The following is a 23335-nucleotide window of genomic DNA, read 5'->3' as shown; positions in this document are numbered from 1 at the left end:
CGTAATAATTTTTTTATGGACTGGGTTAGAGAAATTTTTAATCTTAAAACAAGTTCCTTACAAATTTATGTGGCAATACATTTTATGAAAATGAGTGTCACACATATATGACAGTTTATATTTTAGTAATTGATGTGGTAAGTGTCATGCGAAGTACTATATTAGTTTGTAAACGGGATAAATATCATTTATATTTTAATAATTAATGTAGTAAATATCATATAAATTGTCATGTCAATTTTAAAAAACTTATAATAAAAATTATATTACCCTTAACACTGTTCATCCAGAATCAAATCTAACCTTGGCCGACTCTAATCGGTCCATTTTAATCACGACTTATTACCTGAAGATCCAACGGCCTCAAGTCCTCCGAAAAGAAGAAAGAAAAGAAAACAATAGCAGTGGATCAGAGCCGAATTCACTTCAGGACTTTCTCTTTCTTTGCCCAAACCCTAAGCTCTCTCTGTTCAGGGTTTTACAGGTCCAATTGTTTCCCTTTCCCTTTTTATATTTTAAATTTAATTTAACAACATTTTTTTTTTTGAAGATTTATTTAGCTTTAATCTTTGATTGGATTTTCTCAGCTGGATGATTTGGGCGTGAAGAAGGAGATTCAAAGAAAGAGAAATGGCAACCCAAGCAGCTCAATCTTTCAGTGGCAACATGAAGGCAATATTTCCCTTTTATTGTATCTCTATGTTTCAAAGCTCGTAGATTTCATTCGTTGTGGAGCTCAAGTTATAATTATTATTTCTGCTTAAAACCAAACCCGTTTCATAGTCACTGAAGCACGCCACACGCTTGTGAAATGTATTGAATGACTCATTCTCTATGTTATGTGGTTTTATCGCGAAGTCTTGAAGTTTTCCTGTTGTATTGTCACTACCCATTTCTTCTTTACTGTTGAATTTGCTGTCAGGTTGCAGGTATCATGGAATTCGTGAAAAAATCCCATTACATATTTCTCTACTACTCTCTAAGTGTTGAAAAAATGCCATGGTTAAGCCGTTATTTATGCCCCTCATACTTGATGTACTTTGAGAATGGGAAACGATAATCTTTTTCATCGAATTCGAAATTTATATTGGACGCCATGCCCCTTGGTGTCTTATTTGCTGATTAATGTTTAACTAAGATGACCAAATCAATAACGGAACTTATCACTCAATATTATTGCAGAAAGCACTTGCTGGGCTGAGACGTATAAATCTGGAAGGTCTGCGCTGGAGGGTATTTGATGCCAAAGGCCAGGTTTGCATATACCATCATTTTCCCCCATATGCCTTTAATTATGGCAAATTAAATATCTAGTAGATACAGGCATGGATGAAAAATTCTGTCCTTAGAATTTTGCTAATGATGCTGGTCTTTCTACTCCTTTCGGGAACAGAAGTACCTGAGTTTGATCAGCAAATTATTATGAAATGAGGCAGATTTAAGATCTTTTAAACTTGGCTTCTTAATGTATTTCTATTGAATTTTTCAAATCTCCAATTTATCTGTTCGAAGTGATAAGGTTTGCAAATATTTATGATAATACGATTTTTCCCTAGGTCCTTGGCAGATTAGCATCCCAAATATCTACTGTGATTCAAGGAAAGGATAAGCCAACATATGCTCCAAATCGTGATGATGGGGATATGTGCATTGTGCTTAATGCAAAGGATGTCTGCGTCACAGGGAGAAAACTCACAGACAAGATTTATCATTGGCATACTGGGCAAGTTCTACTCCTTCACTTATTGCTTGTGAACTGTAGCAGTGATAAAAAATTCGGGGGAGTGCAGGAAAATAAAATGATTTAATTCTTGTCTTGTTTTTATATAAGCTGAGGTGCACAAGTTTGTGATCACTATGCGCCATAACTTAATTTCAACAGCGCAATTGGAATTTAAAGATCTTGCATATTTGTTCAATGTAACCTAAAGAAAATATTTGAAGATTTGTCTCTAACGACATATTAAAAGATCTTGTTGGTGATCAGTGGTGAGAACCAAAAGTTTACTTGCTTTAAGTGCCACTTGAAACAAAGTGGACTCATATTCAAATTACATCTCTGCAGGAAGAAAAAAAATGTAATTATTCGTGTAGCTTCCAAATTCCACCTAATTGCTGTCGTTTTATGCATTTTGATATTGACATTGAACTATATGTACCCTGTAGATATGTGGGCCACCTCAAGGAAAGGAGTTTAAAGGACCAGATGGCTAAAGATCCTACAGAAGTCATACGGAAAGCTGTATTACGCATGCTTCCAAGAAACAAATTGCGTGATGTGAGTGTTAGAATTTTAGGATTCTCCCTCCCTCCCTCCCTCCCTCTCTCTCTCTCTCAAATGCTCTATTATTAAACTAGCTAAAAACAATAAAGTGCACCTCTTTTGCTTTGTTCTAGTTTAGATTAATTAGTAGCAGAAGTTTCGTGTGCTAGTTTGAATTTTTTTTTTTTTAAAAAAAAAAAAATGCATCACCTATGTACATAAACATGGGATTCACCTTGGTGATCCTCATCTTTATCTGAACAAGCTTTTTGAACCTTTGAAGTGAGGTGCCTGACCAACACATCATCAGTTATTAGCTGTCTCTCAGTAAACTTTATTCACCTTACATGGGTACATGATCCAGGCCGAGAAACTGTGTCCTGCATAATGAATATCAATATCAAAATGCTTGGGAACTTCCCTTGGCTTGCTTGCGTATTCAAATTGGCATCATTTTGTTTCTTGAATTTTTGAGTAGGATGGCATTCATTCAAGGACAGAAGTCGTGTAACCAGTTTTGTGGCTCTCAGTTACGTTATATGAGTAATAGCCTAATTGATTTCAAGGCACGATTTAATTTGTCCTTGGAAAATTGACAGTTGGCTGTCGGGGGTAGACCCACCAGGATTAATATCCGCAGTTGAGATTAGTTGCTTGTTACTACTTTTTGGTTATACAATCACACCAATTTGTTTGCTTCGATTATTTTGAGGGGACAAGGGGAATGAAGAACAAAATATTGGTATAACTCGTGTAAACATGTAATTACATGCGCCTTTCTTCCATACAGTTGGTCTATTGGAACAATCATTCCAAAGTTTTTTGTCTTACATTTTAGGGCCTTTTGGATGCAGGATAGAGATCGAAAATTGAGGATATTTGCTGGAAGTGAGCACCCCTTCGGTGACAGACCCATTGAACCATACATAACGCCTCCTAGAAGAGTACGCGAAATGCGGCCCCGTGCAAGGCGAGCAATGATTCGAGCTGAGAAGAAAGCTGAGCTGCAACAACAGAGTGCCAATGAGACAATAAAAGGCAAAAGGGCGAAAAAAGTTAAAGCAGACGTGAGTTCATAAATAGCAGTTGGAGCGTGTTCTCGTATTTGATAGAGGGCAATTTCTTATCGTTTGTATGTAACCACCATGAATGTGGGGCCATAAATCAGCTCTTACTTTGGAGGATAGTCAACGTTCGGGTTGTGAAATTCTTTTGTGGTTATCAGAATTCTATTCAAATGTTTGTTTTGCGGTGTCAAAACCTTGAGCATACGAGGAGATGGTGACTAATTGGCCTTGATTTTGCCCATTAAACTGCTCCTACCTTGGGAATTTGCACTTTTTTTTAGTTTAAAGTTTAAACCATGGAAGAAATTATGTTGGAAGGAATCATTTGGTACAAATAGATTGAGAAAAAGGAGGGAACAAAAAAATGAAGCTAAAAGGGCAACCGCTACCCTCTAACCTATTTTGAGGTAGTTGTCGGACTACTTCTAAATCAGGTTTTGCCCCCAAAGCTATTTCAAGAGTGGCCGACCACCCCCAATAGTCTAACCGCCTTATAAAAGGCTTAAAAGATGATTAACCTAGCACAGTTCTGTTATGGGGCGATCGACTCGACTTTTTAAGGGATTTTTATTTTTATTTAATTTTGCTTTTTATTTGAGGCTTCAGTATAATTCAGGCCGCTCATTGTTGATTGAAGGAATTGCAGGCTCCTACATTTCTAGATAATTGTAAGGGGCCTCAATGCAGTACAATTGGAGCTAACCAATGCTTTAAGGCTCTTTGTAAGGCATGTTACAATTCCACATTAACTTATCACCGCTCACTGCTGAATAAGGCTGCTGTAAGGCATGTTACAATATTCAATCACAAAACTTCAGAATCTAGGAAATGAACCTTCACCTCAAAAAATAGTACATCATCCCATGAGAAGTATTCAAACTTGAGTTGGGGTCTACATAAAAACAAGGTCATACCTCAGGAACAAACATCTTAGTATCACAGATGACGAGAAAAACAGAAAAAGGTGTACAAGCAGCAAGAAAAACCAGAGGTGTGCAGGCAGAAGGAAAGCAAGTGAGCATTCCTTTATCTTCAATGAACACTTGTCCTTTCCTGCTAAAAAAAACCTGAAAGAAATTACAAAGATTTTAATCACTCGAAGATCCATCATCATCTTCATGCTCTTTCACTACTTTCTCTATGAGCCTCTTGCGAACTCCTTCTATCACAGCTTTTCTTGACGGATCACTCCCACTCTGGCCATCATCAAGTACGGGATCTGAGTGGCAGAGAACTAATGCAACACCTAGTTTCAGGGGAACACAAATATTTAATATGAATATGTTAAGAGTTTAAGCGGAATAATTGTAAGTAGAAAGATATCAGGTTGACAACAATACATAATGAGCCAAAGAGCCAAGTAATCGGGTATCATGACATAATGTTGAAAAAAGAACAGGTTCAGGAAAAGTATCCTCCACATGGAATCATTCCAAATTGTCTTATATTGCCGAGAAATCCAGGGGAATGCCACCACCTGATACGTATAGGAAATCTCACCACAGCCACTGTGCCTTGTCTCAGATGTTCTAGGTTCAAATCTTTTTTTTTATAAGTAATTGGCCGAAGGGGAGATTCAAATCTTCCCTTATTATAAAAAATAATAATAATAAAAAAAAAAAAAAAAAAAAAAAAAAAATCAAGGTCCAGGGCTTGACATGAGATACTCTCAAACAAAACATCCAATAATATTGCCTGAAATTTTTAAGTACCGACTTTTCCTACTAAATACAGACTTCAATTGACAAAGTTAATATGACAGTTTCCTGGGCATAGTTCACAAAACTTTTCTTTTCGGTGATGCATGGTTCAAGAACAAGAAACTAAGATGGGTGACGCAAACTAATCCGAGATGCTATACATGAAATTGTTTCAAATAATCCACATCCAATAATACTGCCTGAAATTTTTAAGTAGCAACTTTTCCTACTAAATACAGACTTCAACTGACAAAGTTAATATGACAGCTTCCTGGGCATGGTTCACAAAACTTTTCTTTTCCGTGATACATGGTTCAAGAACAAGAAACTAAGATGGGTGATACAAACTAATCCGAGATGCTATACATGAAATTGTTTCAAATAATCCACAATTTGAAGTTGCAGAAAACAAGTTCAAGCTCCAATATTATACGGCTGCTCTTGTGCACAGCAAAACTACTCCCAGAGGTCATACTGAAAATGATCATACAAGAAGCTTAAAGTCTAATTTACCTTAGTAACTACACACTAATATCATGTCTACGATAACTTAAATCTCATTTCAGTTCGCCATCCCAAAAGTATCAGTCGTCATTCATTTGTGTTTAATTTCTTTCAACAATGCATTTTACATATTCATAATTGAGAAGCTGGAGATCAATCACTCTGTTGAGAGGCATACAAAAAATGAGATCCATAAATTTCAAAAAGCTCCCAAAAAAATTAAAATTTGTTACAAAACATGACTGACAATTTGTTTGAGACTCATTCAAAAATGATTATTCACATAGAGAAGAAAAGATCTCGTATATAGAATAATAACTGATTAAGATAAGTGCTAAGGTCATAAATTAATGGAAAAAATGAGCCGTGCTTAAAATGTAAGGTACCTTCAGGTGTGCATCTCCGGCCAAAACTATGCAAGCCAACGTAATTTGCTTTCACTGCACCATTGTTGTACACTAACAGAGTAGGAATATTACGGTCCGGGTAGTTGGGGATGCAGTCGGTAGATATTATCTTAACAAATTTCGTGGCCGGGTATTTTGTCGCCAATTCTTCCAAACATTGCATTAGCAGTGCACATTCTGGGATTCTATCAGAAATTCCAACAAACATCAACATAACAAACATAGCAACAAATCCTTAAAAAGAAAATAACAAGTGTATTTTTTACATCTCTCATAAAGTACCCTTCTTTGTAGAGGATCACAACAACCCAAACATCAGGTGGAGCTTGCGAAACCTCTCGCACGAAGTCTGATCCTGTAATCGATATCACGGATCCAAACTTCGCAACCTTAGCTGCTTCCCTCATCTCCACCAACCTCTTTTTCCTATTTTAGCATAGACATTTTAGCGTAAGAAAACATCAATACAGACACTGATTTTAACAATATCTAATACAATGGTTTGTTGCTCAAAGATTTGATTGAAATGAGCGGCATAACATATAGCTAGGCCTCGCAATTTTTGTTGTGAGTTTCTTAATCAATTCAAAAGGTAAGTTCAACTTCTTTGAACCAAATCATTTCCAAATTACCCATTTGACTCTATTTATCTCTGCCTTAACAACCAAAACAATGTCACAATAGGTTTCATTTAGTTTCACAGTAAGAATATTTCCAAGTAAACTCATTCCTAATCCTTCGATACTAACAAATTAAATAAAAAATAAGCGTGGAAATGAGAAGTTTTAGAATTTTCCATCCCATTTAATTTTCCTACACTTTCTCGGTAACCAAACGGAACGAATACAGATAACCGACTCATAACAAAATAGGAGACCTGTACTCTTCGAGGAAGCGATCGTCGTCGAGATCGGGGTCGTCCTGGAGGTCCTCGAGCTCCTCTTCGGTTTTCTCATCGATCCAAGACTTGTCCTTGGGTATAGAGGACTCGCCCGGGGCGGGCGTGAAGGGTGGGGGCTTGAACGCTGGGGGTTTCGGCGGCAAATTCCCGAACTTTCGTTGTAAGTCGTCCCACTGCGTCGACGCGCCCTCCACGTCCTTGTACACGAAGTGGTAGTCCGCCATTGTTGTTTCGTTGCTCGAGCTTTTAGAGCTTTCGCTAAAGCTTGCACTCGATTTTTTTCTTTTTCGTTTACACTGCTGTCTCTCTCTCTCTCTCTCTCTCTCTGGTCTCCTCTTTTCTTTTTAATAGATTTCTCTCTTGGTAATAATTCTTATTGTTCCGGTCTTCCAGAAGAAGATAGATCTCTCTTGGTAATTCTTAAATAATCATATTTTTTTAAAAAAAAAAAAAAAATTTATTTATTCTATCTCAATGATCTCATTAAATTATATCTTATAATGATAACATTCGGATCATATTAAAAAAATAAGATTAAAATTTTATAATTCCACTAAAAAAATTACTTTAAAAAGAATATTCTAATCCTCTTCTTTCATCTTCCAGTTCTTTTATTTTCATTTACCCAAATTTCTAATTAATTTCTCCCATTCATGGATGCCACATGCCCTTTAATAAGGAGAAAAAGAAAATTCATGGCATGATTATGAGATTTTTCTTTCTTACGCCTAAACGAGTTCATTGAAAGATTTAAATTTTAGTATTTTAGCAGTGAGTGCTACTAAGAGCACTACAAGTTCTTTACAAGTTAACGAGGTAATATGTGTGGCCTGTTCTATGTTAGTTACTAAACAATTAAATTTGATTGTGGTTGGTGTAATAGTGACACATGAAATGTCATGTAAGTTTATAAGACTACGTGACACTTACCACGTCAACCACTAAATAATTAAATTTAATCTATGGTTGACGGACCAGTGTCACGTGAATTATTGGTACGACCATAAACTTGTGAAATTTGGTAAAGCACTTGAGCCCATGTGAATCACAGCTAGACAAAATAAAAGCAAGGCAGCAAGCAATGACAATTGACACAGAATGTGCAACAAAGGGTTTACATTTTATGTGGCATAAAATAAGAAAAAATTTTCAACTACCATCTATCGACCGCTTACCGAATTGTAATTGAACAGACATTAATCGGTTATCGACTCTACCGATAAAGTTGACTTAACCGAACCGACTTTATTGCCTATTGAATGTTTTGTAGGCAAATTATCAGACTATTGCTTACCGAATTGCAACTGAACCGACACCGACCGCCTACCTATTTTACCGACAAAGTTGACTTAAGCGAACCGACTTAACTGCCTACCGAACCGACACCCACCCCTGCTCTTGGAGTTTTATGGAGAGTGATATATAGGAAGAATTGGGCGGGCCGAGTTCGGGCTTAAACATAGGCCCGATCTAAAAGCACCGCCTATCAGAATCGCAATGGCGAGGCAACCCAGGCCTTTGTTCTCCGGTCCAATCGTAACCCGAGTCAGCTCAACGATTTATACGAGACATCTCCGAGTCGAATCATACTCTTTTATAAAATACAAGCGAAACTCAGGGCTAAAGAAGTTTTTTTTTTTTTTTTCCTCTCTCTCTCTCTCTCTGAGACTGAGTTGGTATCACCGAGTTCGACAACCCGGAAACATGGGGTCATTGGAAGCTCTGGCTGCCCAAATCCAAGGGCTGTCGAGCAGCGCCGGAGACATCTCACGCCTCCATGTCATTCTGAAGCAAGCGGAGGACTCGCTCCGCTCCGAGTCGACTCGGTTGTCTCCGATTCTCAACCAGCTCGACCCCTCCATACACTCTCTCGGATACGTCTACATCCTGTAAGCTCTGCTTCATTCTGCTAAATACTATTCCTTTTTTTTTTTCGTTTTTTCTTTTGCTTGTTTATTATTTTCGTAACTGTAAATAATTAGTGTTAGGGTTTAGATATTTAGTGTAGCCTAACCTGTTGTTCGGTTGAGAAGAAAGTGGAAGAAAATAGAATGGAAAATTTTAAATTTCATGTTTGTTACGTTCTTTTTGTATTCTCTTTTGGATAGGATAAAAATGAGGGAGTAGAACTTAGTATAAGAAGCAGTTGCATTACGTTCAATTGGGTGTGATTTAATTGAGAAAAAATAGGATTTTATTTATATTTTTTCGGCTATCAAACTAGGGTAAAGTACTAAGGTGTGGAGAACATTGTTACGTAACTTATATGAGACATGAATTTTGGCGTAATGTATGATATTGAGTTTGATGACAATGGAAATTCGTATATCTTTGGTATTATTGTTCTTATGTAGTCAGCTTTTTGTTCGATTTTTGAGTGTTGGAAGAAATTTCGTGTGTTTGTGGTGACAGAGAAGCGTGCACATCTATCCCAATCTCGAAAGAGCAAGCTGCTACACTGGTTCCTTACATTGCCAGATTTATTAGCTTTTGTGTTCCAGAGCAGGTTCGTTTGGCACCCGATAAATGTATGTATCCTCTCTTTTTTTAACCTTTAGATGGAATTGTATTTGATGGGAGGAATGTCATCAAATCACCTGTACTACACTCGTTGACGTTATTAATTGCTGGGGTTGCAGTTGTATCTGTTTGTAAGAGGTTCAAGGAACAGGTTGTGCTGCTTGAGGCACCAATTCGGGGGGTGGCTCCGATGTTGGCAGCTGTTCAGAAACTTCAGAGTTCCTCAGAACATTTGACTAGTTTGCATCCGGAGTTTCTTCTTCTTTGTTTGTTGGCGAAGTGCTACAAAACCGGCCTGTCCATTTTGGAGGATGATATATTTGAAGTTGATCAGCCAAGGGACTTTTTCCTCTACTGTTATTATGGGTAGGTTGCTTTTGCTTCTTAGCATTCTTCTGCTCTTATAGATGAGAATTTACACTTCTGTTGTGGTGATTTGCTTTTAAACTCTGATTGTTTCATTTGACACCTGTAATCATGTTCCTTTTTAGCTTCTTGGTAACCTTCCTATCTCATTTGTCATTTTGCTTTCTTTATGGACATATACCGTAGGTTCTTGGGGGAACTCTCTCGCTTTATTGGATGCTCACTTGATCTACTGGTGCACCTAGGATTTGAAGTGTTGTTATGGATGTTTTTGTTTGATAAGTGTAATTTATCCTATGAAATAAATCTTTCATTGGGAACTGCTTAGTCACCTAAGTAAGAATACCAAAAATTTCATAGCTATTTCATAATTTATGGTACTTCTTAACAGTGGAAAAAAACAATGGAAAAAATTGAGTGCGATAAACTATTAATAACAAGCTTTTTTTTTATTCAATAATGAAGGATCGATTTGGTAATGTTAGATTATCTACATGGAAGCTCAGAATGATCTTATGAGAAGCCTTGAACTTTTAAAAGCCCAAAAAAAAAAAAATCTTATTTTATTTAGAAAGCATGAAGGGAAACAAATGAAAAATCTTGTGTTACTTGAAGATTGAATTTTTGCCAACCGTTAGGATTAGTTATGTTTCATGCTTTGAGTACTTTGATAGCAGTAAGGAAGTTTGCTGACAGTTTTTCACATTTGTGATCATTACAGTGGGATGATATGCATTGGACAGAAGCGTTTTCGCAAAGCACTGGAGCTTCTGCACAATGTGTGTTATCTATGTAGAGCTCATTACTGAAAATAATTCGTTGACATCCTGACATTTTGATGCACATTACTGTCCTGACTGTGCTTATGGCTTATTTTTCAGGCCGTTACTGCCCCAATGTCCAATATAAATGCTATAGCTATTGAAGCGTACAAAAAATACATAATGGTTTCTCTCATTCACCATGGACAGGTATGCCCTCATTTCCTTCTTACCCTTGTGTTGATGTGAAGACTGAAGAGAAGAAAGTTATTCTCGAAAATATTGTCACATGATTCGCAATTGGGAAGCGATTTTTGAGCAAGTATGTCTGTCACTCTCTTATAGACTAATCACATCATCTTTTATATGTTGGGATGCAGTTCTCTACAAATCTTCCTAAGTACACTTCTTCAGCTGCTCAGAGACATCTAAAGAACTTCTGTCAGGTATTGTCTTAAATTAAGCTAGGCATGGCTCTTAATTCTGGGAGCCCTTGGGTTGATTCTGTGGCTATTAGACATAGATTTTGGGTTGGACTATGTTTTATAAGATTGCTACCAAGTTTTAAGATATGCCTTGTCAGCTAAATTATTGTATTAATGTCATGGAAAGACAATTTTCTGATTTGCATTGTGGCATTCTCATTCTAACATAGTCTTTGCTTGTGAGCTACCTCTATGATAATTGTCCTCAATGGGGGGTTTAGATTGATTAGTAAATAGATTACTTTCAAATCTTGGGTTCATTATGTAATTTACCTTTTATGATAGGGAGGCCATTCCCATTCTTACCAAACAGAGATCAAGCACTAATATCTCTTGCACGGAAAGAGATATTTTTAGCTATCCTCTTTTTTCTTTTTCTTTTTGATAAGTAATTGTGAAAGCATGAAAGTCATGTTCTCATAGTGCAGCATTGTGGAAGATGATTTTCAGCTATCTTATTTGAAATTTGGGCAGCATTATGGCTAGAATATTATGAATGACTAAAACCACATATTTATTAGACTAGGAGATGGATGGCACTTGGCGTGCTTTTTTTCTATGGAAGAAAAAATGACTTTGGGGCTTCCAAATTAAGGTCCTAATGACATTATATATATATTTATATGATTATTGGATATGGAGTATAGGCTCTCTCTCTCTCCCTCCCTCCCTCCCTCCCTCTCGTATTTTACCTGCTTCAGTGTATCTGGCTTTTTCCATGTAGTGGTTGAGCCTCTGATATATGTTTTTTACTACTAAAATTGTAATGTCCTTGGTATAAAGTTGGGTTTGTTCTCTCTCTCTCTCTCTCTCTCTCTCTCTCTCTCTCTCTCTCTCCCTCCCTCCCTCCCTCTCTCTCTCCCTCCCTCCCTCTCTCCCTCCCTCCCTCCCTCCCTCCCTCCCTCCATGTAGTGGTTGAGCCTCTGATATATGTTTTTTACTACTAAAATTGTAATGTCCTTGGTATAAAGTTGGGTTTGTTCTCTCTCTCTCTCTCTCTCTCTCTCTCTCTCTCTCTCGTATTTTACCTGCTTCAGTGTATCTGGCTTTTTCCATGTAGTGGTTGAGCCTCTGATATATGTTTTTTACTACTAAAATTGTAATGTCCTTGGTATAAAGTTGGGTTTGTTGACTCTGTATTATGTCTTGAAGGAAAGCTCAGCAGTTGTCCACCTGCTCTCATTCTTGGTCTTGTATCTGTGAATCATATAGTAACAAATAGAGTACCCAAAATTCCTGCTCTCCATTAATAGCCAATGTATTTTTCCTCGTGCAAATCTGGACCATTATTCATGGTATTCCAATTTGGAGCTTTGAGAACATTTTCCAATAATATGTTTTTTTTTTTTTTTTTTTTTTGGCTTTGTGCAGCCCTACATTGACCTTGCAAATAGTTATAGCACTGGGAAAATTGCAGAATTAGAGGCATACATCCAGACAAACAGGGAGCATTTTGAAAATGTGAGTTTATCATACATAATTGACTTTTCAGTGTCTCGGCTAGCCTAAGATAATGCCGAGTCAATTTGTATGCAACATTATACTTTGGCTTTTATTGTTGCTTGATGAAGCTTTTACCCAAATGCTTTGGTTATCTAAAGGTGGCTAAAAATATTTTATTTCCAGGACAACAATCTTGGACTGGTGAAGCAGGTTGTATCATCTATGTATAAGCGAAATATCCAGAGATTGACCCAGACATACCTGACCCTCTCCCTCCAAGATATTGCCAATACAGTACAACTGAATAGCCCTAAGGAGGCAGAAATGCATGTCCTGCAAATGGTAGTTTCAGAGGGCAAAATTTTGTATTATGATATCATTTGTATTGTGCCATTAACAATTTATATGCCAAATTTTAGATCCAAGATGGGGAGATATTTGCAACAATCAACCAGAAGGATGGAATGGTTAGATTCCTAGAGGATCCTGAACAATATAAGACCTGTGAGATGATTGAGCATATCGATTCATCTATCCAGAGGTAAGTTGCTGCAAACTTATTAATTTTAGCATTTATTCCATAGGAGAACGGTACTTGAGATATCTTCCAGAAGTCCATGAGTTTGAGGTCCTAGTTCTTCCTGTGCTGTCCAAGATCTTAATTTTCAGTTAGATGTCAGTGAATGAATTTTGGCAGTCTTTTATGTAGAGTGATTCTCATAGATTATATGAAGCCTCATGATATGTGTGAAGAGCTCAATGAAAAATATCAAAATAAGAATGTCAAATCATTGTTTATGGCCATTAACAGAAGGGATTGCCGTGTGTCTCCTTTTTTATTCTTCTTCTTTTCTTTTCCGCACCAGAATGTAACAATTTCAACCTTCTACTGTTATTTGTACAACAGCTGACATTTTTCATGGGAAAATAATCTCTAATTCTATACTCCCCCGCTTTTTGTTCCAGGATAATGGCCTTGTCAAGGAAGCTGACTGCTATAGATGAACAGATCTCATGTGATCCTTTATACCTAGCAAAGGTGAACCCTGTCACATTTGTTTACATGTTAACAGACTTATTTATTAGTTATTGATCACTGATAAGGAAATTCATGTATATGTTCAGGCTGGGAGAGAAAGACAGAGATTTGACTTCGATGACTTTGATACTGTTCCTCAGAAATTTAACATATGAAGTATAAGCTTGACTAGTCATCCATGAAGTGGTTCATGATTACGAGAATGATGTTACATCCCCAATTAATTTGCTCTATCGGCTCTTCATTGTTCAAAGGAATGCAAATTTTCTTTTGTAGCCCAAATGAGAGAAAATTGGATATATGTGATTAAAACCCTGTTTTAGTTGTGAGGATTTTCTATATTGAAGTATCTTGTCAATTAGTCAAGATTATTATTATTTTTTTTTTTCCCAGCACTCATTCTTAGGAGGATGGTCCTGCAGAATTTTGAAAATCAAAAAGAAATTCTGAAAGGCTAGACAGCTTGAGGCCTTCTGGTCTTTGTGAGGAAAACTAGTATTTGTAAGATTTATAGCATTGTGAGATGCTGCGTAGAAAAAATCGGGAACTAGCATTGTAAAATTAAGATACAAGACGGTCCTGTTGCACAATAAGTTTTTATCAAAGAAAAAGAAAGAGCGAGTGTTGTTCTAAATTCAGTAAAGAGTAATGCTATACATCATCTTTTTGTCCTCCTAAAATTGATGTGGTTCTTAAAATCACCATTGGATCAAAATTCAATAGTGATATATTAAAAATTCAATAGTGATTTTAAGAGCCACATCAATTTTGGGAGACAAAAGGAGGACAAGGGGATGATGTATAGCATTACTCTTCAGTAAATTGTGCTGTGATTTTTTGTTGCAAGCATCAAAGTTTACATGGTAAATGAAATTAGATGTTTTCCAATTGAAACATTCGAATTGGTTTACTGCAAGGGCACATGAAGAGTCATTTGTCCGCTCTTTAGGAGGGAATCTCTTCTATTAGAAACATTTTTTTAAAAAAAAAAAGAGAAACATTATATGATAGTTTTATACTACTCTTTAAATATGAGGTCAAGGTTCAAGCTCAATTGTTCTACTGTTCCTAATCAGATTGGGAACTCCGTTCCATCTAGTCTGAAGAAGCAAATGAAGTAATGAGAACCGGCGGTCCAATGAGAACTTTTTCAACTCTTTCTATTATCTGACATGTATCTAAATCGCATGCGAGGAAGCAAGAAATAAATACTATGTCACAAAACATATTTCTAGGAATTACATTCTCAAGGTGAACAAAAGACCAATGAACAGCCGGTATAAGATGTACAAGGGACTTCCCCGATTACAAATTAAGTACAAAAAGAAAAACCAAAAACCCAAAAGAGCACTCTGCCGTCAAATTTTCAACTACCACCTAATTCATATATCATAAAAAGAATACGAGTGCAAAGAATATATTTTTGTCCTTAAGAAAAGAAAAGAAAAAATAAAAATTGTAAGTTAACTTTGATTCCTCTCTTTACACAACATGTGCCATTCCTGGAGCACTGCGGCTTGAAGAGCCCGATGCTCAACCTCCTCTGCAGTTAACTTTGACAGGGTTGAAGGTCCCTTTGTTTTTTCATCTTCTTCTTCGCCGTCTTTCTTCTCTTCCTTCTTTTTCTTCTTATTGTCGTCGTCGTCGTCGTCATCCTCATCTTCCTGTTCAACCTCCTCTTCATCATCTTCAGATTTTGGAGTCTTTTTTGGTTGGGCTGCCTTCAATAAAGCAATCCGTTCCATTGAGATCCTAAGTCTCTCGGCAGCAGCCACCTTCACTTCATCTTCTGGCATGTACTCCACACCCCCATCAGTAAGGTCATCTAACCATCCCTGTAGATCCGATCCAATCTCCTTCGTAATTGATGCATCAGAAGCTCGAACCACAAATTTGCACATCATGGTGGTTGTCTCATCTCCCAAATCCACGTTTCTGCTCACTTCACTGGCTCCAAAGATCATCATGCCCAAGAAGCCTCCATACCAAGTTTTTGCAGCAAAACAAAGCTGTTCCGAGACATTAAATTAATGGCTAATTTTGTTTCAAGTAAAGTTTCAAAGAAAACAACATGTAGGTAGAATGCCACTGCTCTAATTCTACAAAAGTATCTATTTTACAAGCCATTTCAACTCCAAATTACTCTAGACATTTCAACCATTTCAGATCCTAGTCAACAAGAGAAAATCAATTACTTCACCAAGTTCCTCTAAATGTCAGAAATTCTTCTATTCCAACAAGGACATATCAGAGAATCTGCCACTGACAGAGGCGAGGTCCCTTCAAAACTAAAATTGAAAATAAACCCAAGTATACCAGAGGAGTTTTCACAGAAGAAACACCACTTAAATAGTTGCACAAACTAGCATAAGAAACTGAACTGCAAAAGAGATTGTCAACTCAAACATCAAGAAAGAGTAGTAGACTATATACCTGAAACCCTGCCACAGTTCGAATAATATGTGAACAAACTCTGTGGAATGGCTTAGCTGACAAAGATTTCAGTCCACTTAAGAAAGGTGATTCCCCATACTGCTGTGCAGCAGTAGCCTTGAAGCCACTTCCTTCATATGTATATGTCCCAGTGTACTCCACTATAGCTGGCAAACTGGGCCATAGGCGGAAAAATTCCACAGGAGAGATTTTATGTGGCAAAAGAAGCTCAGTCAGTGGAATTTTGTAAGGCTGACATCTCAAAATCACAGGCTCTCCTAGTTCTGGCCTTAAGCTTCTCTTCTGTCTCATGATTTGTGGATCCTCCTCAGCATAGTCACCTTCATAATCTCCCACAGCACCACTGCCATAGAATGGGTAGTATAATACTTGAACCCAAAGGGCACATCTCTCAAAATGGGATACACCCACTGTCACACTGCAGGGTACTGGATCCTACGAATAACATCATCAAGAGAATGGATCACAAAATCTCAAAGTGAAAAGAAGAGAGGGAGGGAGGGGGACAAGAAGATGACTAGAATGAATTACCATATCAAAAAGGTCTTGTCAAGCTGTAGACTTCAAGGCAATTTAATATTCACACAAATGCAAAATGTAACTTGCCCACCAAAATTATCATCACAATAAAAAAGTAACAATAAAGGGGAGAGAGCAAAGTTCCCCAGCAACAACCATTCATATAGGTTTCTATTGAGTTCAAGTAAATAAAGGCAAGATCATCATCAGCAGAAAAGTAGACAAAGAGGACTTTAAAAGCTGTCGATACAGGAGCCGTGAAAGAGAAATATAATGAAAAACTGAATATGACAAATTCTATTAGAAGATGGCATCCATTGAGGAAGGAATGCTAAAATATTATAGGCAGATAATATTTAGGAACTCCACCAAAAGGATTGATTGAGACACATTCTAATCCTTAAAGCCTGTTACAACGTGGTAACTGACACTATTTTCTAAACTATAGACCACCAGAGTTAATTTGTGGTTAGAGAATGTACTGGTCGGGAAGAACAATTTTTTATTTACTAAAAGATTATCAGTAAAAGAAAAGAAAAACTTGACGGGAAAAAACAGTAAGATGCACCACAAAGGTAAAAGTGAAAAACCAAGAAGCACTGCAAAGGTGGGGAAGAAAACCTGCGAAACTAGATTACGCAGTTGCCGAATTGCTTGAGGAGATCCATCCATAAAATATAATGCACCAGATAATCCAACCCGAATGTCCACCCGATTCAGTTCAAGGTCAGTTAAATTTAAGACCTGCAACATATTCACCAATTGTCAAAATTTTATTTTAATCAAGCACAAAATAAGAGCATTATCTGCCATAGCTCGTATCCTACAAAGGAATAAAGTAATTCTTTTCATCCCTTTAGTTCATGGAAGTTCAGAGAAAGTAGTCTCATTGAATGAATTTAAACATAATCCCACTGTTTCTTTCAAGTAACCTCTACTATTCAGAATATGAACCATGAAAATATGATTATATATGTGTGCCAGGGAATGAGTCATGACAGCATGATGCATTGGCATCTCAGTTAAGCTCCCACAGAAACTAACAGGAAAGACATACAAATCCCTACCCACTTCAAATTTGCATGAAAATCCTACAAATTCACAAAATAATCAGTTGCTCTAAAAAGTGGGTTCTCAAAAGGTGGAGGGTAAAAACTTCTTGAATATTAGCAATTGAGAGTCATGAGTTCAGACAAAGTGCTTTCTAGCTACCGTCCAACGACAACGAAACACCTATCCATTCCACATGATCATTATTTCCCTCCTCAATGAAAGCAGAACAATGGTGCCAAGTGCCATGTTATATAAGTATCTTACTTAAAATTTTGAATTAAGAAAATTTTTATAGCCTACTACATAACAATAACAATCATTAATAAAAGGGCTTACAGAGTTAATTGTAATAGTTACAACTAGAAGAATTCAACCTTTAAATGCAGAGTGATCCTTCCGTCACTTGAGTCCACTAAATGGTATGCTTCAACATAGCATGGATCACTGCTACCAGTCAAAGTAATTGCAGTTGGAGGCACCTTCAGTAAAGTAGAGTCAATTCCTTTTGTCAGCAAAAGAGTTAACTCACTAGGGTCTGGCCTCCAAAGCTCTAAAATAGCCTTGTGAACCAATCCTTCCAACTTTCTATCCTGAGCTGCAGATGCTTCATAAAATTGAACAGTTAGTTTGTGGTGGCTAAATGGGTAATCTCCTCTGGCTTCACTAACCCCTGACCACCTGAAAAAGAAACATAACCATCCGACTTTTCAACATTCTCCACATTATACACATATTGAATTGCTTGTCGAGAAACTAGTAAAATATGGTTGAGGAAATGAACAAAGGGAAAGCAACAGTACAATGGCTGAAGTTTAGCAATCATTATTGTCCACCAATTTGACATACTCCATTAAATGGGCACAAAACTAAATTCAGATAGAACATTTCTGTGCAACATCTTGATCCACATTGGGTTTGGGAACTCCTAGGGGAGAGAATTTAACATGGAAAAATTGGGATGCAAATTTGGCAAATTTAGGGCGTACAATCAAATGATATCTTTTGATCCACACTTATTCAGATTATAAAGATATAAATTATGCTCACCGGCTCTCTGGATGACTTGATGCATATTTGATTCTCTGCAATATTAAGCGGCATTGATGCTTATTCACAGAATCAGCCAAACCATTGTTTCTGAACTCTTCGAGTTCTTTAGTCAGTAACTGCCCTGCCCTAGGGTGTCGTGACCCCAACCGCTGAGCACATAAAAGAACCGCCTGAACATCTAGCAGCCTATTTGTTGTATCTGCAGAAGAATCTATGTTGAACAAAACTTTGTGAATATTTGATACAATGATATTAAGCGGATCATCAGGGTCATCAGCTAGAAGTGGATCCAATCCTTCTAGATCTATGTGTTCTGCAATAGCCCAAATAAGGCGGGCACATATTCTTGAGGTATTCACCTGCCAAATGGACAAAGGTTTGGGAATGACACGCAAAAAATAGATAAAAGCTATTCAATATACACTGCACAAAAAATAACAAAGATGATAGGACTTAAAACACCTTGGAATTCGGTAGATAATCGAGAAAACAGTGTGGAGAGAGAAAGAAACAACTAAAGAAAGAACAAATATCTGAGGAATACAATATTGTAAAGAAATAGCAACCGTCTTTAGTTTTGAAGGTAATAACAACCACTTTACTTCGAATGAGCATTTTTACAATTCCTAAGAAATCAGATAACAGTTGCAGAAAGCAAAAAAACAATACATGACTCCTGCTCCCAGTCAGAAACCTGACTCAAGACTAAGACACTTTTGACTACAATAAATAGAAGTACATGGCTATTCTATAGCTTGATACTTTAGCACCACATTTGTTGATTAATGGCCTGTGGAATCACTCATCAGCATCAAGCAAAAGATCAGTTTATTGATTAAAAACAAAACATAAAAGTATAAATGAACTACTGAAGGCATGCAGGGCAGCACACATGAGGACATAGCTTCGCAGCATCACTAATCACGGTTTGACTCCTTCATTTCTGATTTATTATAATACAATTTCAAGAACAACATAGTTTTATATTACAAGAAAGGTATTATGCGAAACAAACTACTAAACATGTTTGTATCTAACAACAATAAAAGTAATTTCTTTGAAGCATTAACTACAGATAAAATGAATAAGGAAGTGCAACAGCCCACATATGCATTGCCACAATGTTAAGTCATAGCAAGTGCAATTATAGTTAGTCAAGCGGAGTTCACATACCTCACGTAGATCTTTCACAAGTTCACGTTGTAAGTTTTGCAACCTTGTCTCATTTAAAATTTGATCCTGAGAAGCACCATCTTTTACTCTTTTTACACCTCCCCTTGTATCATAGATATGGCACAACCTAACAAGCAACTTTAGGTAACAATCGATTGCATAGGTCCGGCCATCACAATCCCATTTGACGCAAGGCCTACAAACTTCCACCACTTCCAAAGCAGGCTCGGTCCAATTTAGTGCACCATAACCAGTTCCATATGCTAAAGCTCCAATGACCCTGCTCTCCATACCTGAGTTCTTTTGTTCAGGCAAAGGTAGAGACAACTGAAAGCAACTTTCCATTAGTGATGCTACTAACTCCTCCCTAAATAAGCTTTTACTCGTGACACTATTAAGATCATCTCTTATTCTTGCATCCTCAAAAAGAGAAGCAATATCGGTTCCTGCAAGAGGTTTCTGACCTCTTCGAACACTTTCCTTTGCAAACAGATCAACACAGAGAGCTGTCCTACAAACACATGCCAAAGCATGCATGCGGTCTGATTCTGCCCTCAAGTTTCTCACCATAAGAAGAAGCCTCTTAAACAATGAAACCTACAAACAAAAGATCTACATGTCAGATCATGTTTAAAACTCAACCCTCATACATAGATACTAGCATTACTCACAGCATAAACACATTTGAATCACTTTTACATGCTGTGTCCTTTTATTCCCCTTTCTTAAGTAGAAGCTGAGCCTTGAAAAAGACCATCATTATAACACTTCATCAGCTCACAGGAAAACAATACAGGGTTGACAAAGAGAAACAGAACCGCAGCTACATTCTCATCCATATCTTATCTACTGGAAATTCTTCAATTACAAAGCTTATTAAGCTCATAACGCTACTCAACGGCTAACCATGAACAGAATTCCCTTCCAGGTTTCATTTTCACCAAAGCCAGCCAAACCCAACTTGCCTTCCATGCGATCTCTCCAAGTTATCAATATACAGACAGTTTTAGGTTCTAATGTTCAAAGCGGTAAATTAAACAAACTAAAAAACCCAACTGAACAGGTAAATAACACTAGCAAATGAGCACGCTATACCTGCATATGAAGATCGAGGAGGTGTAGATTCGTAACTACAGCCCTGACGATACTCTCTCTCGCAGACGAAAATTCCTGTCGATCCCAAAGCGTGAGAATCGCAATAATCGACTGCGAAGCCCACTCGGGCTTCCCTCCAGGCACATCGGCCAAATACAACATATTAATCCCCACTTCGAAAATCAAAGCCGGGTCCAACGAGGACGCCAAGAACGGCGCCAGGTGCGAAACCATGTCCGAAACTCCGACGAACCGTTCCGCATTCGAATCCGAAACACTCCTCCCAATGGCAGAAGAAGATTTCGATAGCTTCCGAATCACCTCGACGGCCTCAGAAGCCACTGCCTTCACGGCGTAAACGATCGGAAACACCGTGGCCCTGAAGCTCTCGACTGGCAAGACCAACGACCTCGCCATCAACGCGTTGCGCCTCTTCCACACGAAGTCCACCATCGACGAAACCCAATTTGACCGAATCGCGAGCGAGTTCTCACTGTCGATGAGCTTATCGCCCGCGAGTCTGCTCATTCGCTTCGAATCGAACTCCTGGAACAGCCTGCCCACGGACTCGAACGCGACCTTCGAAACGGAGTCTGATTTGTCGAGCATGTTCTGGCCGATACGTGTCCACCAGTTGGAAACCCTATCCAGAAGGTTCACGCTGTTCTCGCAGAGCGTGACGACGTCGTCGCGAGCCATGACGCAGCCTAGGGTTTCGGTGATGGAGAATCGGAGATTGTCGCTCTGCGAGCCGAAACAGGCCTCGATCTCCTTGCTCGAATCGGCGATGAGCTTTCCGAGGCGGTGGGAGGGGAGGGCGGCGAGGATGGAGACGGCAGCGGCAGTGACGTCGGGGTCCGGGAAGTCGAGATCGTTACGGACGCCTATGCAGACTGTGTCCCAGAGATCGGCGGTGAGGCGCGTGGAGCGGATGAGGTCAAAGGCGAGCTTCTTGGACACGGCGGATGCCGGAGCGGCCACGATCTCCTCCACGGCGGACTTGGCCAGGACCGAGATGTCTCGCCCCGCTGCGGACTGCTGTAGCGCTTGGAGGAGAGCGCCGGTCTGGCGGAGCGCATCGTTCGAACGGAGGTCCGCGTGGATCTGGGCGAAGAGAATGTCCATCTTCAAGTCCCCACCTCCACCAGATCCAAATATCTTCCTCTTTTTGCTTTTGTGTTTGGTTTTGGTTAGGGGGTGTGATTGGCAATGGAAATGTTGGACATGTTAGGAATTGAGGAATTTATTTTCGTTTCAATTATTTGATTTTCAGAGGAAAATGGGGAAGATGGCGGAGTGTGAGTGTGAAGTTGGGGGAGTTGGGAGGACCTGCCACGGCTGAGAGCCTGAGAGTGGTGTAGACTTTGGATGATTTTTGCGGTGGTGGGCTTAGAGAAAACGGCCCAGAATTGGGGCTCTGTCTTACCTTAGCTTTTTGTCGCCCACATCTGGATTTCAGCAATTTTCTTACCTGAATTGCTAGCCATTTTATCGGGCCTAGCCTATGTAGGCGTAATATATTTTTCATCGTAAAATATTTTTAACAAATTATTTTTAAAAAAATATAATTATTTTTTAAATATTTTTTAACATTTGGTTCATACAAAAAAATCACCAATAAAAAAAAACCTATCGGCGTCGAGATTCCGGTAATGGTAGCTGAAATTCAGCAGTAGCACTAGTTGGATTCCGTCACCGACCAGCCGGATTCTGGCCATATTCACCATAATCTGGCACAATACAATCGGATTCCGGCAAAATTGGCAGGAGTTCGACTGTATTTGTCATATTTCGGTCAGTTTTGTTAGAATTTAAGTCACCAAAATTCGAGAACAATGGCCAAATTTCAGCAGTGGCAGCTGAATTCCTACAAATGTGGGTGCAAGAATGAAGAGTTTAAATTCAAAAAATGATTTAAATCATTTTTCAAAAATTTAAGAAGTTTTTTCGGTGAAATTGAAAATGATTTTCATTAACTATATTTTTTGTTGCACAAAATACAGAAAAATATAGAAAATATTTTATGCTTAAAATGGAGCATTACAACATAAACTGCTGATTATATATATATATATATATTGTTGGAATCTCAAATTCATTTAAAGTTAGATTTTGTTAACTACTAAAAATTAAAATTTAAAAGTGAAGGTTGGCCTAGCAGGCGTGAGATTTGGTTGGGCCGAAAATAGTAAAACCGCAGTCCACCAATAAAATTGCGCTTAGGGGCGACACTCACCTCAGTCGAAGCAGCTTGAAGCGTTGAACTACACATATTGGGATTTGGGAGAGAACTTGGATAGGTAATGAATAGAGAGAAGAATACAAAGCGCATAAACGATTGAGATCTTATTTTGATAAGATTCATGATTTGATAATTTACTTCCCTATAAGACGGGTTATAATCATTTATAATTATTTGTTTAAATTTAAGAAACTTTGCAGGTAATTGTGAGAGACTACTTATAAGATTCACTTGATCAAATAAAAATTAAGTTGCCTAACCACTAATCCGATCAAGTGAGTCTCATAAGTGGT

At 38.0% G+C, this 23335-nt stretch overlaps 4 protein-coding genes across 4 annotated transcripts; 2 read left to right on the top strand and 2 right to left on the bottom strand.

Annotated features, from left to right (window-relative positions):
• The first annotated feature begins 332 nt into the window (after positions 1-332).
• On the top strand, positions 333-3600 carry LOC133860953 (uncharacterized). The gene is made up of 6 exons (XM_062296635.1): positions 333-484; positions 588-672; positions 1183-1254; positions 1557-1723; positions 2167-2278; positions 3118-3600. The coding sequence occupies exons 2-6, from the start codon at positions 631-633 to the stop codon at positions 3340-3342; spliced, it is 618 nt and encodes a 205-aa protein (XP_062152619.1). The 5' UTR covers positions 333-484; positions 588-630; the 3' UTR covers positions 3343-3600.
• Positions 3601-4152: 552 nt separating this feature from the next.
• On the bottom strand, positions 4153-7191 carry LOC133859989 (uncharacterized). The gene is made up of 4 exons (XM_062295599.1): positions 6819-7191; positions 6224-6367; positions 5921-6126; positions 4153-4576 (listed from the first exon to the last, which is right to left on the bottom strand). Exons 1-4 carry the CDS (start codon positions 7064-7066, stop codon positions 4419-4421), a joined length of 756 nt encoding a protein of 251 aa, XP_062151583.1. The 5' UTR covers positions 7067-7191; the 3' UTR covers positions 4153-4418.
• Positions 7192-8461: 1270 nt separating this feature from the next.
• Positions 8462-13833, top strand: LOC133859988 (COP9 signalosome complex subunit 3). Its single transcript, XM_062295598.1, has 11 exons — positions 8462-8731; positions 9255-9370; positions 9482-9728; positions 10450-10507; positions 10610-10699; positions 10870-10935; positions 12346-12435; positions 12601-12759; positions 12837-12958; positions 13384-13456; positions 13543-13833. Exons 1-11 carry the CDS (start codon positions 8547-8549, stop codon positions 13609-13611), a joined length of 1275 nt encoding a protein of 424 aa, XP_062151582.1. The 5' UTR covers positions 8462-8546; the 3' UTR covers positions 13612-13833.
• An 837-nt stretch (positions 13834-14670) lies between these two features.
• LOC133859987 (protein TPLATE) lies at positions 14671-22245 on the bottom strand. Its single transcript, XM_062295597.1, has 7 exons — positions 20801-22245; positions 19706-20302; positions 18530-18891; positions 17857-18160; positions 17051-17173; positions 15890-16345; positions 14671-15465 (listed from the first exon to the last, which is right to left on the bottom strand). Exons 1-7 carry the CDS (start codon positions 21923-21925, stop codon positions 14920-14922), a joined length of 3513 nt encoding a protein of 1170 aa, XP_062151581.1. The 5' UTR covers positions 21926-22245; the 3' UTR covers positions 14671-14919.
• Between the last annotated feature and the right edge of the window lie 1090 nt (positions 22246-23335).

Source organism: Alnus glutinosa, chromosome 2 (genome assembly GCF_958979055.1).
Source record: "Alnus glutinosa chromosome 2, dhAlnGlut1.1, whole genome shotgun sequence".
Taxonomy (NCBI): Eukaryota; Viridiplantae; Streptophyta; class Magnoliopsida; order Fagales; family Betulaceae; genus Alnus; species Alnus glutinosa.
This window is presented reverse-complemented; position numbering and strand designations above follow the sequence as displayed.

What these genes read in the sequence shown, in the direction of transcription:
- LOC133859989 (XM_062295599.1), bottom strand. Translation starts at nt 7,066, where the DNA reads ATGGCGGACTACCACTTCGTGTACAAGGACGTGGAGGGCGCGTCGACG. An exon ending in CGCTTCCTCGAAGAGTACAG is followed by an intron (nt 6,368 to 6,818) that starts GTCTCCTATTTT and finishes ATGCTAAAATAG; the next exon opens with GAAAAAGAGGTTGGTGGAGA. An exon ending in CCGGAGATGCACACCTGAAG is followed by an intron (nt 4,577 to 5,920) that starts GTACCTTACATT and finishes CCCTGAAACTAG; the next exon opens with GTGTTGCATTAGTTCTCTGC.
- LOC133859987 (XM_062295597.1), bottom strand. Translation starts at nt 21,925, where the DNA reads ATGGACATTCTCTTCGCCCAGATCCACGCGGACCTCCGTTCGAACGAT. An exon ending in TTGTGAAAGATCTACGTGAG is followed by an intron (nt 18,892 to 19,705) that starts GTATGTGAACTC and finishes TCCATTTGGCAG; the next exon opens with GTGAATACCTCAAGAATATG. An exon ending in TGCGTAATCTAGTTTCGCAG is followed by an intron (nt 16,346 to 17,050) that starts GTTTTCTTCCCC and finishes TGTTATTCGTAG; the next exon opens with GATCCAGTACCCTGCAGTGT.
- LOC133860953 (XM_062296635.1), top strand. Translation starts at nt 631, where the DNA reads ATGGCAACCCAAGCAGCTCAATCTTTCAGTGGCAACATGAAG. An exon ending in ATTTATCATTGGCATACTGG is followed by an intron (nt 1,724 to 2,166) that starts GCAAGTTCTACT and finishes TGTACCCTGTAG; the next exon opens with ATATGTGGGCCACCTCAAGG. An exon ending in CAAGAAACAAATTGCGTGAT is followed by an intron (nt 2,279 to 3,117) that starts GTGAGTGTTAGA and finishes TTTTGGATGCAG; the next exon opens with GATAGAGATCGAAAATTGAG.
- LOC133859988 (XM_062295598.1), top strand. Translation starts at nt 8,547, where the DNA reads ATGGGGTCATTGGAAGCTCTGGCTGCCCAAATCCAAGGGCTGTCGAGC. An exon ending in CTCGGATACGTCTACATCCT is followed by an intron (nt 8,732 to 9,254) that starts GTAAGCTCTGCT and finishes TTGTGGTGACAG; the next exon opens with AGAAGCGTGCACATCTATCC. An exon ending in CTCTCATTCACCATGGACAG is followed by an intron (nt 10,700 to 10,869) that starts GTATGCCCTCAT and finishes GTTGGGATGCAG; the next exon opens with TTCTCTACAAATCTTCCTAA.